Here is a 13,203-nt window from a genome sequence, read left to right as displayed (position 1 = left end):
GACAAAGAGAAATGGAAGGTATTAAAAGACTCAAACTGAATTTCTAGAGATGAAAAAAATCAAGAGTTGGAATTAGGAACAGATTACACCCTAAAAAAAACCTGGTGACTTAGCAGACACAACAATAGACACTAGTCAAAATGTAATACCAAGAGAAAAAAGAGTGGGCATGGGGGAAAAAACAGCACCAGTGAGCTGTGGGACAAGATCAAGTGGCTTCCCATACATTTAATTGGAATCTAACACCTTCACGAGTATAAAATCTGAGAGAAAGTAAATACTTATTTCTATAAAAGTACTGAAAAAAAGAAACACAAGTTCTCTCTCAACACTGGTTAAAACTAAGCAATAGGCACTTGCTAAAAGAGGAAAGACAATGTCATTACAACAGAGAGTGAAAATGTATTCTGATGTCCAAGTAAAAGCCCAGAGTGGTTGCAGCTGCATACTTAAAATATGTATCTTAGACTATAAAAGGAAACAATTATTTACAGATTCCCACTTAGACACACAGGAATACTTTTATATATTCTGGACTCTGAGAAACAGAAGAACCATTTCAAATCTACTGTTTGCCAACTAGGACTGACAGAAACAGTCTTCTCTGTGGGGAAAAACAAGTGGAGAAAAAAAATACAGCCTTCTCTAAATTGCCATATGAAAACTGTACCTTTTATACTTTAAAAAAGCATTATTTCAAAATCTCAAGATTTCCAGGGCCGCCTGGGTGGCTCAGTCAGTCAAGCATCTACTCTTGCAGAGTTTTGGGATCGAGCCCCCTCCATGCTCAGGGAGGTGTCTGCTTGAGATTCTCCCTCTTCCCTCTGCCCTTCCCGCTCTCTTGCATATAAAAAAATAATCTTTAAAATATTTTCAGATTTCTAATTATTTGGTTCTTAAGAGTTTAGGAACTAAATTTTATTCTTAAGATGTTATTCATTTGGATGGCTTTACCTTTGTGGTATAGTTCCTTTCACTGATAGTATTTCTTTGTTTCTTGTAACATTAGTATCCCTCCCCCTTGCTATCTTGAATGTACCTGCTTTTTCCTAGGTACATTTGGGCCTGAAAGTAGGGTGCTCCACACTATTACCACTTTCCAGTGCTAGTAGTGCCCATATAAGCTCAGCAAGCAGTAAGCCAACTTGATCCCTATAGCTACACTTCCAATACCACTAACTGCATTTTTTTTTTTTTTTTTGGTTCCCAAGTTTTATTTAAGAACTCATACAAAATATTCCAGATAAATGAGTTTTAATCCTCATCTTCCTCCTCTTCCTCGTCTTGGTAAATCTGGAAGTAACGCAACTCGTAACTCTCTTTGCTGTTAGCAACTACGCGCAACCAGTCACAGAGATTATTCTTCTTCAAATATTTTTTGGTGAGATATTTCAAATACCTTTTGGAAAAAGGCACCTCAGAAGTTACAGTAATCTTGCTTTTGCTCCTTTCAATTGTTACAACCCCTCCACCGAGATTCCCAGCTTTTCCATTCACTTTGATTCTCTCTTGAAGAAACTGCTCAAAATTGGCAGCATCCATGATTCCATCTTCTATAGGGTGGGTGCAGTCAAGGGTAAACTTCAGAACTTGCTTCTTTTTTTTGCCCCCCTTCGCCACAAGCTTTTTCACGGGCGCCATGGTGGCAGCGGAGGCAGAAAGCCCACTAACTGCATTCTTCACACAAGCTGTCTAGGCTTTGAACTGCTCCAGACAACTTTTCATACCTCTGGCTTCTGATCACATCTCCTCTCCTTTCTAAGTCATATTTACTATGATGTAAAAAGCAACAACAGTTAACATTGTTGCTACAGTGCTTTCAACTCTTGTTTGCCCCACCTCAAGGTTTCTGTTTTTGGTGTATGTTATATTTGAAGCAGTAAGTACTGATCAGTAATTAAAGCACATTAAAAATGTGGAGGAAAAAGAATTCTTAGGAACTTGATGGCTTTGTTTTATAAAAAAATGATTGGGCATGCCTGGGTGGCTAGGTCGGTTGAGCATCTGATTCTTGATCTCAGCTTAGGTCTTGATTTCAGGGTTGTAGATCAAGCCCCATGTTGGGCTCCATGCTGGACGTGGAGCATAGTTTTGTTTTTTTTTTTTAAATGACTGCTAGTACTCTAAGTCTACCATGTCTATCAGGATTCAAGGTGGGTTTTTGGGTGACCAAATATAAAGGATAAGAAATATCTACTAAATCATTTTTTCATTATGCTCTTGTGCTCTGATGTAAAACTGATAACCATTCAAACCAAGATCAAAACAATATTCTAAGTATTAATCATTTATGCACTCACTTTACATTATACTTGCTTATACTTACTGATATATTGCTTTGCCTCGTTTCCTTTATGTACATCATTCAAAATGTTTATAGTTTACTTATACTAGGAACTAAGTGGTGGTGATAATGAAAAGTTTATGAACAATTCTTTTTTAATAATTGCTACAATTTATTGAGTGCTTATTGTATGTCAGGCATTGCTCTGTGTTACTATCTGTGGATCTTTTTCAGAGGTGATATTTTTTAAAAAAGCAGGCAGAATTTCAAAATAGGCGGTATATGAGAAGGGCTTGTAGGAAGGAGCTGTAGGAGCTAAAGCATGGAAGGCTGAGTACAAGTGCTGAGTCCTTCCATATAGCTGGAGTTTAGGACCCAACTAGGGAAAGAGCAAAAGGTGATGTCAGACTGAGAAAGCTGAGAAATCTATACTTTCTTCTTCTCATTGAATCCTCAGGCTTTCAGAGTGACACTATCAGAAATATGGTATAAAAGTGATGAAGGGGATGCCTGGGTGGTTCAGTAGGTTGAGCGTCTGCCTTCGGCTCAGGTCATGATCCCAGGGTCCTAGGATCGCGTCCCACATTGGGCTCCTTGCCTGGTGGGGAGCCTGCCTCTCCCTCTGCTTGTGCTCACTCTCTCTCTCTCTGACAAATAAATAAATAAATTCTAAAAATAAATAAATAAATAAATAAAAGTGATGAAGGGGGCTAAAACTAGAAACAGGAAGACCAGTGAGAAGACTACAATTGTAATTCTTGAAATACTTACACTCTTCACTACTTTGAAATTACAGTAGTTATTAGACCTGCTGCTTGATCTTGTTATTTAAGGTATTAATAAAGAAGCACATATATCAGGATTAAGAGTACACTTATCATGATGAGCACTGAGTAATGGATAGAACTGTTGAATCACTGTACTGTACATCTGAAACTAATATAACACATGTTAACTATACTGGAATTAAAATAAAATCTTACATAGTTTGTTCCACTGACTCCCTAAAAGATCCACAGCACAAAAAGATTAAGAAGTCTTGTTACTATGGCAATTTACAGATTCACTGGAAGTGACAAAGATAGAAAACTAATACAGAAATTTATATTCAAGAGAGATAGGACAGGAGCACCTGGGTGGCTCAGGTTAGCCTCCACCTTCGGTTCAGGTCATGATCTCAGAGTCCTGGAATCGAGCCCCGCATTGCACTGGGCTCCCCACTCAGTGGGGAGTCTGCTTCTCCCTCTCCCCCCTATGCTCTCTCAAATAAATAAAATCTTAAAAAAAGAGAGAGAGAGAAAGATAGGACAGTTTAGGATCTTGAAGGAGGCACACTGGATAACCTTAAAAACATTTGTTTAACATTCAAATGTTAAAATTAATTTTATTTATTCATCAAATATCTATTAACCATCCACACTGCATTGACTGCTATGGAAACAGCAGTGAAAATAGAAAGCTCCCTTCTATCACTAACCTTATACAATATGGGGGAACTATAAAGAGACTGCATTAATATATATTTACATAATAGGATATATATTATATGACTATATAAATTATGATAGATACCAAGGAAAAATGCAAATGGTATAATTAATGTTGTCATGGATAACTAGACAACTTGGTTTAAATGGTTTAGAGAAGGTTTTTCCTCTCTAAGGAAGCAGCATTTAAAACAGACCTGAAGGATGAATGGGAATTAGGCAAGTTGAAGAAGGGCAGAGAAAGCAAGTACTCTACAAGCAGAGAGCAGTTAGGCTGGAGTATTTGTGGACTCAAAAGAAGGCCACTGTGCCTGCAGCATACTAAGCACAGACAGTACAGTTCAGGACGAGGCGGAGAAACCTGGCAGTTCTGCTAAGGATTTAAGATTTAACTTAAGTGTTCTTCCACTTTAATCTGGAACTAAAAGTGCCCAATTTATATTTTTAAACAATCTCTCCAGCTGTAATACGCAGAATGAATTGTAAAAAGGAAAAAGGAAAAAAAGAAACCATTTGAAGCACTCCAATGGTACCAGTGAGAGAGAAGAGGAGCTTGGACTAAGCAACAAGCCTATCACTGGCACTTTAAGCAGGTCAGTTACTGTGTAAAACCGTGCCACCTACTGCAGGACATTTAGCATCCCAGGCCAAAGGGCACTATGAACCTGCAGCATTCCCAAGTCAGGAAAATAATTTTTTTAAAAAAGATTTTATCCATTTGAGAGAGAGAGACAGCGACAGAGGGAGAAGCAGGGGGAGTGGGAGAGGGAGAAGCAGGCTTCCCATGGAGCAGGGAGCCCGACACGGGACTTGATCCCAGTACACTGAGATCAAGACCCGAGCCGAAGGCAGACACTTAACAACTGAGCCACCCAGGCACCCCAGGAAAATAATTTTAAAAAGAAAAGGAAAAACCACCACACTTTCTGAGGGGAATGGTAAAGCCCCCCAAATGTACAAGAACAATGGCACGGAGACAGAAGAAATTCGCAAGACTGAAAAGGTTGCCAAGTACGATCTGGCCAACGAGATGGGTAAGCAAGCCAGTTAATACCACTGGGGTCCAAAAGAAGCTGTGCAGGGGTGCCTGGGTGGCTCAGTCGTTAAGCGTCTGCCTTTGGCTCAGGTCATGATCCCAGGGTCCTGGGATCGAGCCCCGCATTGGGCTCCCTGCTCCGTGGGAAGCCTGCTTCTCCCTCTCCCACTCCCCCTGCTTGTGTTCCCTCTCTCGCTGTGTCTCTGTCAAATAAATAAAATCTTAAATAAAAAAAAATAAAAAAAGAAGCTGTGCAGATGGGAGAAGAAACTTTGCAACACACAGGACTTGGTATTTGGAATATATAAAGAACTCTCACAACTTCAAAACAAGAGGACAAACAACCCAGTATTAAAAATAAAAGAATAAACATTTTTTGTGACAATAAACACATGAAAAAATGACTGATGAATCATAGGGGAAAATGCAAATTAAACCACATACCCATTAGAATCGCTAAGATAAAAAAGACTGGTCATACCAAGTGCCGATGAGGATGTATAAAAGCTAGAACTCTCACATACTGCAGGTGCAACTTTACAACCACCATGGAAAACAGTTTAGCAGTTTCTGAAAAGTTAAATGTACACTGATCATACAATCCAGCAATTCCACTGCTAAACCTTTACTCAAGAGAAATGCAAATATATGTCCACACAGACTTGTATACAAATGTCTGTAGGAGCTTTATGCACAGTAGCCACAAACTTGGAACAACTCAATGTTCATCAAAACAAGGAAAGGGTAAACTGATCCATCTCCACATGATGAAAGTGTACTCAGCAACAAAAAAAGGAAACAACTACAGCACTGGTATATTCACCAAAGATGAATCTGAAGAACACCATGTAAAGTGAAAGAAGCCAGGCACAAAAAGAGTAGACTTTTTTTTTTTTTTTTTGAGAAGGAGACAGAAAGAGCAGGGAGAGAGAATCCCAAGCAGGCTCCTTGCCCAGTACAGAGCCCACTGGGCTCGATCTCACAATCCTGAGATCATTACCTGAGCTGAAATCAGGAGCCAGACGCTTAACCGACTGAGCCACCCAGGTGCCCCAAAAGTACAGACTTTCAAACTCCATTTACATGAACTTCCAGAAAAGCTCAAGCTGAGCCACAGTGATAGAAAGCTGATCTGTAGTTACCTGAGGTGAAGACTGACTGCAAAGGGGCTCAAGGATGCTTTCTAGGGTTATGTAATGTTCTTTATCTTTCCTATGGTGACTACACAAGTAAATTCACTTGCCAAGATTCAATGAACTGTATACGTAGAGAAGGTGCATTTTACTATATATAAATTATACCTCAAAGGTGATTAAAAAAATTGAGCTGTGCTACAAAATTATACGGTTGGTTTTCTTTCATGGTTCATATGCTCATATTGAAGGCAATTCCAATGGAAATGTTCCAAAAAGGTTTTGGGCAATGGCAGGATCATTAGAATAAATGCCCAGCCTTCCAGAGTCATTTCTGAGGCTTTAATATAAATATAAAATTTCTGGTATGTTCAGGTTTTCTCATCCTCCTCAATCCCGTCATTATAGTCATTTCTTAGCAGAAGCTCAATAATATTTGTGGATAATAAAGTCTGTCTAAATAAAGTAGGTATCTTATCATGCACAAGCACCATATACTGTACACGTTGTTAAGCAACTAAAATGCTACCTATCAACTGTGAATGGGTTATTTTTAGAGAAAGCTATTAAGCTGTTCTCCAAGCTACCCATTTTGGTGAACTTCAATTATCTGAACAAAACTACAGTATTTCATTTCGTTTCACAGATAAAAATTAACTTGTCTTCAGATGCTAAGTAAGTTAGACTGATCCAAATTAATGTTCCAAAAATAAAAAGATAGATAATACAAATGACTGCTTTAAAAGAAAATGTATTCCTTACCTCAACTTGATTCTCTCATAATTTACTAATCAAGAACGCCAGTACAAAGATTTTTTTAAGAGGGTGCAAACCATTAGGTGAGCAAAAAACAGCTAAAGTCATTTCAGCTATAAAACCATCATCATTTTAAGGCTCCAGGAGCACCTGGGTAGCTCAGTTGGTTAAGCACCTGACTCTTGATTTCGGTTCTGGTCATGCTTTCAGGGTTGTGAGATCGAGGTGTCAGGCTCCATGCTGGGTGTGGAGCCTGTTTAAGATTCTCTCTTTCCCTCTCCCTCTGCCCTTCCCCCTCTCCCCCCCTTAAAAAAAATCAGTATTCCAATATAGTATCACAGCTTAGGATCTGATGTCATTAACACATATGCAACCTCTCAAGAAAAGGTTATCTGGACAGCCCAGAGCTTAAAAAAGTTTGCCTGTCTATATACGCGTATTTCACTCTTCAATAACAAAACAGGAGCCAAGAGCCAAAGACTATCAATTCTGGCCCTATCCCTTCCTGAGACATCACTGAGTTACCTAACATGTATCTCTGAACAACCATTTGTTTAGATCAAAAATGAGGAAAGGCTAAGGGTTGTGAAGACTGCAGAAATAGCAGATGCAAAGCCTAAAAGATATCAAGCTTTCAAAAAAAAAAAGTAAAGTCATTCTTATTAATTATATTATTAATTATATGTATCACTTATATTTAAATATGTATTTATATATTTTTTATAGTTATCACATGAATCCAAAAAAAGAAGTAACATTAGAAAAGAACACCAGACTTCAAATCAGGAGGTCTGAGTTTTAGTCCTAACTTGGCTATGCCCTACATGTCTGCTCTGAGAGTGTTGGCCAAGTTACAAAAAAGAGAAGATTGTTATTCCGTGTTCAGGCTTCTTCTAAACATAGCAAGTGGAAAAAACTAATATGCATACAAGAGAATAAAAAAAAAAACCCACACCTAATAATGTGGATGTATATACACATGTATGCATAGAAATAAACATAGAAAGATGGGAGATTTGGGGGTGCCTGGGTAGCTCAGTTGTTTAGCGTCTGCCTTCAGCTCAGGTCATGATCCCAGTGTGCTGGGATCGAGCCCCGCATTGGGCTCCCTGCTCTCTGGGAGGCCTGCTTCTCCCTCTCTCTCTGCCCCTGCTTGTGTTCCCTCTCTCACCGTTTCTGTCAAATAAATAAAAATCTTAAAAAAAAAAAAAAGAAAGATGGGAGATTTGTAGTGACTTATATTCTGTAAAGTTTCCTCAAATTTTTGGTGGATTGAAGTATACAAATTATCGGGGCGCCCAGGTGGCTCAGGTGGTTAAGCGTCTGACTCTTGGTTTCAGCTCAGGTCATGATCTCAGGGTCCTGGGATCAGGCCCCATGCTGGACTCCATGCTCGGTGGGGAGTCTGAGGATTCTCTCTCTCTCTCAAATAAATAAATCTTAAAAAAAAGTACACAAATTACCAAAAGAGTATGAAAAACTAACATTTCTCTTCTCAGGAAGAGGAAAAATGAGTCTAGGCTACCAGATCTAAGGTACTGTATGTAATAGGTACCAACGTGACTATCATCATCCTAAAAATTCACAACCAAGAAATCTTGTTTAAGTTGAAGCATGTTAGGGTAACACAAAATCAGAGTTAGTATTCTTTGCAATAGATACTCTAATTGAAAGCAGTGCTATTTAGAAGTGATCTTTGGGGTGCCTGGGTGGCTCAGTTAAGTGTCCGACTCTTGATCTTGGCTCAGGTCTGGTCTGTCTCAGGGTTGTGAGTTCAAGCCCTGTGTTGAACTCAAAAAAAAAAAAAAGTGATCTTTTAATTCCACTGTGCTCTGAACTTGTCATGACAAAGAGAAACGTTGATGAAGCAAATGGGCCAATTACTTTTTGATTATTACATTTCCTTCCTCAGTTATTCTCTCCTACCTTCATAGGCAAGAATTTTGTAATGGTTCAGGTCAAGATGACTAGTATTGAGCTATAATAATAGCTAGAAGTCATCAACAAAGACCAAGAGCATCAAGTCTCTTCCAATGATGAGCATTCAATGGTAGCACAGGCAGCTCCATGTGCCTCTGGACTTGAAGTAGACTAAGAAAAGGAAAAAGGACCTCGTTACTCATAATGACCATAGTCCTGAGCACTTGGCCCAGTGCTAAGAGCTTTAAAAAATTCCTTACATATTGTCTTTACCACAACCCTATGGTAAGTAACCCCTGTTTTACGGATGATGGAACTGAGGCAGATGGGAAGAGTCAAGTAGGTTGTGTGTAATTACTTAACCAACAGTTAACAGAACTGGAACTCAAACCCAGGTGAGCTGACCTCCCATGTTCCCAGCCACTACACCAAACAAGGACCAACAGTCCTCCACTAGCCATGCCCTCTTAGTGGTGATGAACCAAAATTAGGGCCACAATTGAGCCAGATTTTGACAGGTCAACTGAAAAAAAGGCAGACGATGAAGACAAGAAAAATAATGATCATGATTATGATACAGAAAATGCTCTGCTTCCCAAAGTGGTCTACCTGTTTTGATGGTTATGGCTATTTAGATGTTCTTTGGGATGAGCCAAAATCCATCTCCCCGAAATAACAAATATATGCTGAAAATGAGGTGTGGGGGTGGGAGAGTAGACTTGAAGGCAGAAAATAGAAAGGCAAACCAGACACAAGGGAGGTGAGAAAGGGGCCTGAATGGAGACAAGCAAAAAAATCATGTTGAAAACCTGCAGAAATTAGAATCCAGAGATTTTCAGTGGTGCCAATCACGACAATTAAGTGATTGTCTCTAGCATCTATCATACCCCTGTGCAAGAAGATCAGGCAAATAAACAGGTGGGTTCTTGTAAAATGGGAGTGGAAAGATCATAAGAAGTTGAGAATCTGGTCAGAGAGGTCAGCAGAGAGAATCCAAACCAATGCCAGACCAGACTAATATACAGGGAAAACCAGAGATCTCAAGCCAAGGGGCACAGGGGAAAGGAGGCACAACAGAGGTATGGTCTACAGGAGGATGACCTACTTCACGAGGGCGACCCTTGCACACCTTTGTAAGCTGTACCCTGATGAGTCAAGTCAAAGAAAGAGAAGCTCAGAAGACTGTCCCCATCACTAAAACATAAAGGAATTACTACCCTTAAAAATAAAATGGTGAGTCAATTCACCACCAAAAATGGGTTTATTCAGGAATAACAGAGAATTATAATTTGGGACATACAAACTATAGTAAGACCACAGGCAAATCAGACAAAGGAGAGAAACTTTATTTTATGGAGCAGGAAGTTGGAAGGGTTGTTTTGAACAAAAGTCCATTTGAGAAAAGCAAAAGTTCAGGATGAGGATGGTTTCTCATTGGCTGAATTGCAGAGGTAGTTGATTTCTTATAGGAGATGCAAGGTATCTTTCTCTGCTGGGGCCTCTAAACATTCTTTCCTGTCTAGCTCTTCAGTTGGGATCTGTAATTGACAATTCTTACTGTAACATCCAGTGGTACTGTCTGGCTCTAGCCTCCCAACTCCACTTTAGCAAGGTTTGCCTTTATTAATTTTCAGTCGAGAAATGCAAGTCTCTTATGAACTGTCACTGTCAGAAATATCAAACACCTGCCTCAGACATGTGGAAAATGACTAAGATGGGGGAAAAAAATGACTAAGATGGGGAAATGTTTAAGCTTGAAGTATACAGTATTATTATCTAAACTGAAAGGAGCTGCCTGCACAACTAAGCAGGTGGTGAGATGTTATATAACAGATACTAAAGTAGGTAAAGTAGAAAAATGTAACATATAATTATAACTAAAATGTCAGTCAGAAAATCTCCAGTCAGCTCTGGAAAACTAATTTACTTTTTTCCATTAAAAAAGTTTCTGCAGTTAAAAGTTTGTCTCTGGGGCGACTGGGTGGCTCAGTTGGTTAGGCGACTGCCTTCGGCTCAGGTCATGATCCTGGAGTCCCGGGATCGAGTCCCACATCGGGCTCCCTGCTCAGCAGGGAGTCTGCTTCTCCCTCTGACCCTCTTCCCTCTCATGCTCTCTTTCTCTCTCTCTCAAATAAATAAATAAAATCTTTAAAAAAAAAAGTTTATCTCTGTTTTTTTTTTGTTTTTTTTTGCAAAACCCATCATGATAAAAGCGGCAGACAAGGAAAAGGAATATCCTGGGCAAAATTTGATAATCTCTCACATGTATGTCAAGTTATAAAATGTATGCAATTAACTCTATGTTGCTGAAGGGAATGCCAACTGTACAACTCTGAAGTCCCCTGAGGACTTCAGAGACCTACAACCTTCTGGAGAGGAATTTGGCAATACCCACAGAATTACGTACTATACTTATCTTTTGATTCAGCAATCCCACTCCTAACAGTCTACCCTGGAGATACACCTCCGACAATATGAAAATACAGATGTTAGAGGTTATTTGTGGAAGCATTATTTGTAGTTTCAAAATACTGGAAATAACCTAAATACCCATATATACTGGAGGGGTGCTGAATAAATTATGGTACATCCACACAATGGAGTACTATGCAGCTATAAAAATAAGATCCCTAAGAACTGATCATAGAATGGTTTCCAAGATACAAAGTTAAAGAAAAAAAAGTAAGTACAAAAGAATTTATACTATGTTATTCTTCACATAAGAGAAGGGTTATAAGGAAATATACATGTATCTGCTTATCTATACAAGAAATATAAGGATAAACCAGAAACTAGAGACAGGCTACCTATAGGGGGGTGAGTGGGAAAGAGACAAAGCAGAGAATGGGAGCAGGGTGATACAGATGAGGAAGGAATAAGATACTTCCCTTTCTCTCTGTCTTTTTTTTAAGATTATTTATTTATTTATTTGACAGAGAGACACAGCGAAGAGAGGGAACACAAGCAGGGGGAGTGGGAGAGGGAGAAGCAGGTTTCCCGCAGAGCAGGGAGCCCGATGCGGGGCTCAATCCCAGGACCCTGGGATCATGACCTGAGCTGAAGGCAGACACTAATGACTGAGCCACCCAGGTGCCCCCTGGGTTTTGTTTTCTAATTGTTTGTTCCCATCCCTGTCTTTATCCACTCCTACCCCATAAACCGTTTTGAGTTTTCTGTTTATACTTCCATTATTTCCTTATGCAAATACATATTGATTTATTTACATGTATGAGAATAAAATAATTTCCAAACCTAAGTAGATTAAAAGTGTGGGCACCCCGTTTCTATTCCACACCTACTGACTGAACAAATGTCTGGGAAGTGGAGCCTGGAACTCTTTGACTTTCTACGAGACCTCTTTTAGGGCACCCAGGCAGCTCACATTCCCCTCACCTATGCAGATTTGCCCCATTGCCATGGCTGACGAAGTAACACCCAGCATACGGAGAAACCACCCAAAGGCTGAGCTGGACCAAGTAGCTTTTCTTCTGAGAAAATGTATTTTTTGGAGGGTGGAGAATGCTGGGACGGGCCACGCATACTCACAATTCATTCTTCAGAGAGAGGCGTATGAAGCAGACAGAGCCACAGAGAAAGGGCCTGCTGTTCCAGAGAGAATGACAAGAGCATTGCCTTGATTCCTGATGACTTCCCAAGTCCTCAATCTAGTCCTCCATCCCTCAGGTCCTGGCCTGAGTTTGTTTCAATAATCCAAGAGTGTACACACAGGGTCCCCTGAGGACTTCAGAGACCTACAAGAATTCCGGAGGATACCGGTCAGCAGAATTATGAATTTTGTGAAATTACTCAAATTCTTCATTGCTCAAGTTACTGTGGAAATCTCATTTCTGAAATCAGTTCCTTTTCTCTCCGTATTATCTCCTCACTTTCACTTTTGAGCCATAAATATATCTGTGCCCAAACACAATCAAAGATCAAGGCAGGGAAATACTGCCAGAGAGTGGCTGCCCCCAGATAACTCCCAATACTGACCCACAGCACATTCAAAGTAACTGATGATCTACAGGACCACGGCTGAAACTCCTGCCTTTACTCACTCCAGAAAACCTACTGAACATGATAGAGCAGCATGTATTTGAAGAAATAACCTTAAAACTATCCAAGCTTTATTTTGGGTCAAGTTACAAAGGCTGGTCTTGGAAGTCCTGAAATCTGAATTCAAGATCTTGCACTGTCACAACTCCACACCTGTTTTGTTTTTAAGACTTTATTTATTTGAGAGAGCAGATACAGCGAGAGAGGGAACACAAGCAGGGGGAGTGGGAGAGGGAGAAGCAGGCTTCCCACCAAGCAAAGGGCCTGATGCAGGGCTCAATCCCAGGACCCTGGGGATCATGACCTGAGCCGAAGGCAGAGGCTTAAGGACTGACCACCCAGGTGCCCCACAACTCCACACTTGCAACATTGGTCAAGTCTCTTAACGTTGCTGAACCTCAGTATCTTCCCTTGAAAAATGTAAATACTACTTACCTCTCACATACTGTATAGGGTTATTTGGAAGAATAAGTATCTGTGAACTCACTTCATAAATTCAGTACATATGCAAACAATACCATTGCCACCTAG

The 13,203-nt window shown here is 39.9% G+C and overlaps 2 protein-coding genes across 2 annotated transcripts in view; both read right to left on the bottom strand.

The window, feature by feature from the left end:
* MAPK1 (mitogen-activated protein kinase 1) overlaps positions 1–13,203 on the bottom strand; it is a 112,485-nt gene that overhangs the window by 62,205 nt on the left and 37,077 nt on the right. The gene's annotated exons all lie outside the window — the stretch shown is intronic.
* On the bottom strand, positions 1,191–1,656 carry LOC113912321 (60S ribosomal protein L22-like). The gene has a single exon (XM_035723876.1). The coding sequence runs from the start codon at positions 1,639–1,641 to the stop codon at positions 1,255–1,257; it is 387 nt and encodes a 128-aa protein (XP_035579769.1). The 5' UTR covers positions 1,642–1,656; the 3' UTR covers positions 1,191–1,254.

Source organism: Zalophus californianus, chromosome 14 (assembly GCF_009762305.2).
Source record: "Zalophus californianus isolate mZalCal1 chromosome 14, mZalCal1.pri.v2, whole genome shotgun sequence".
NCBI lineage: Eukaryota > Metazoa > Chordata > Mammalia > Carnivora > Otariidae > Zalophus > Zalophus californianus.
This window is presented reverse-complemented; position numbering and strand designations above follow the sequence as displayed.

What these genes read in the sequence shown, in the direction of transcription:
- LOC113912321 (XM_035723876.1), bottom strand. Translation starts at nt 1,641, where the DNA reads ATGGCGCCCGTGAAAAAGCTTGTGGCGAAGGGGGGCAAAAAAAAGAAG.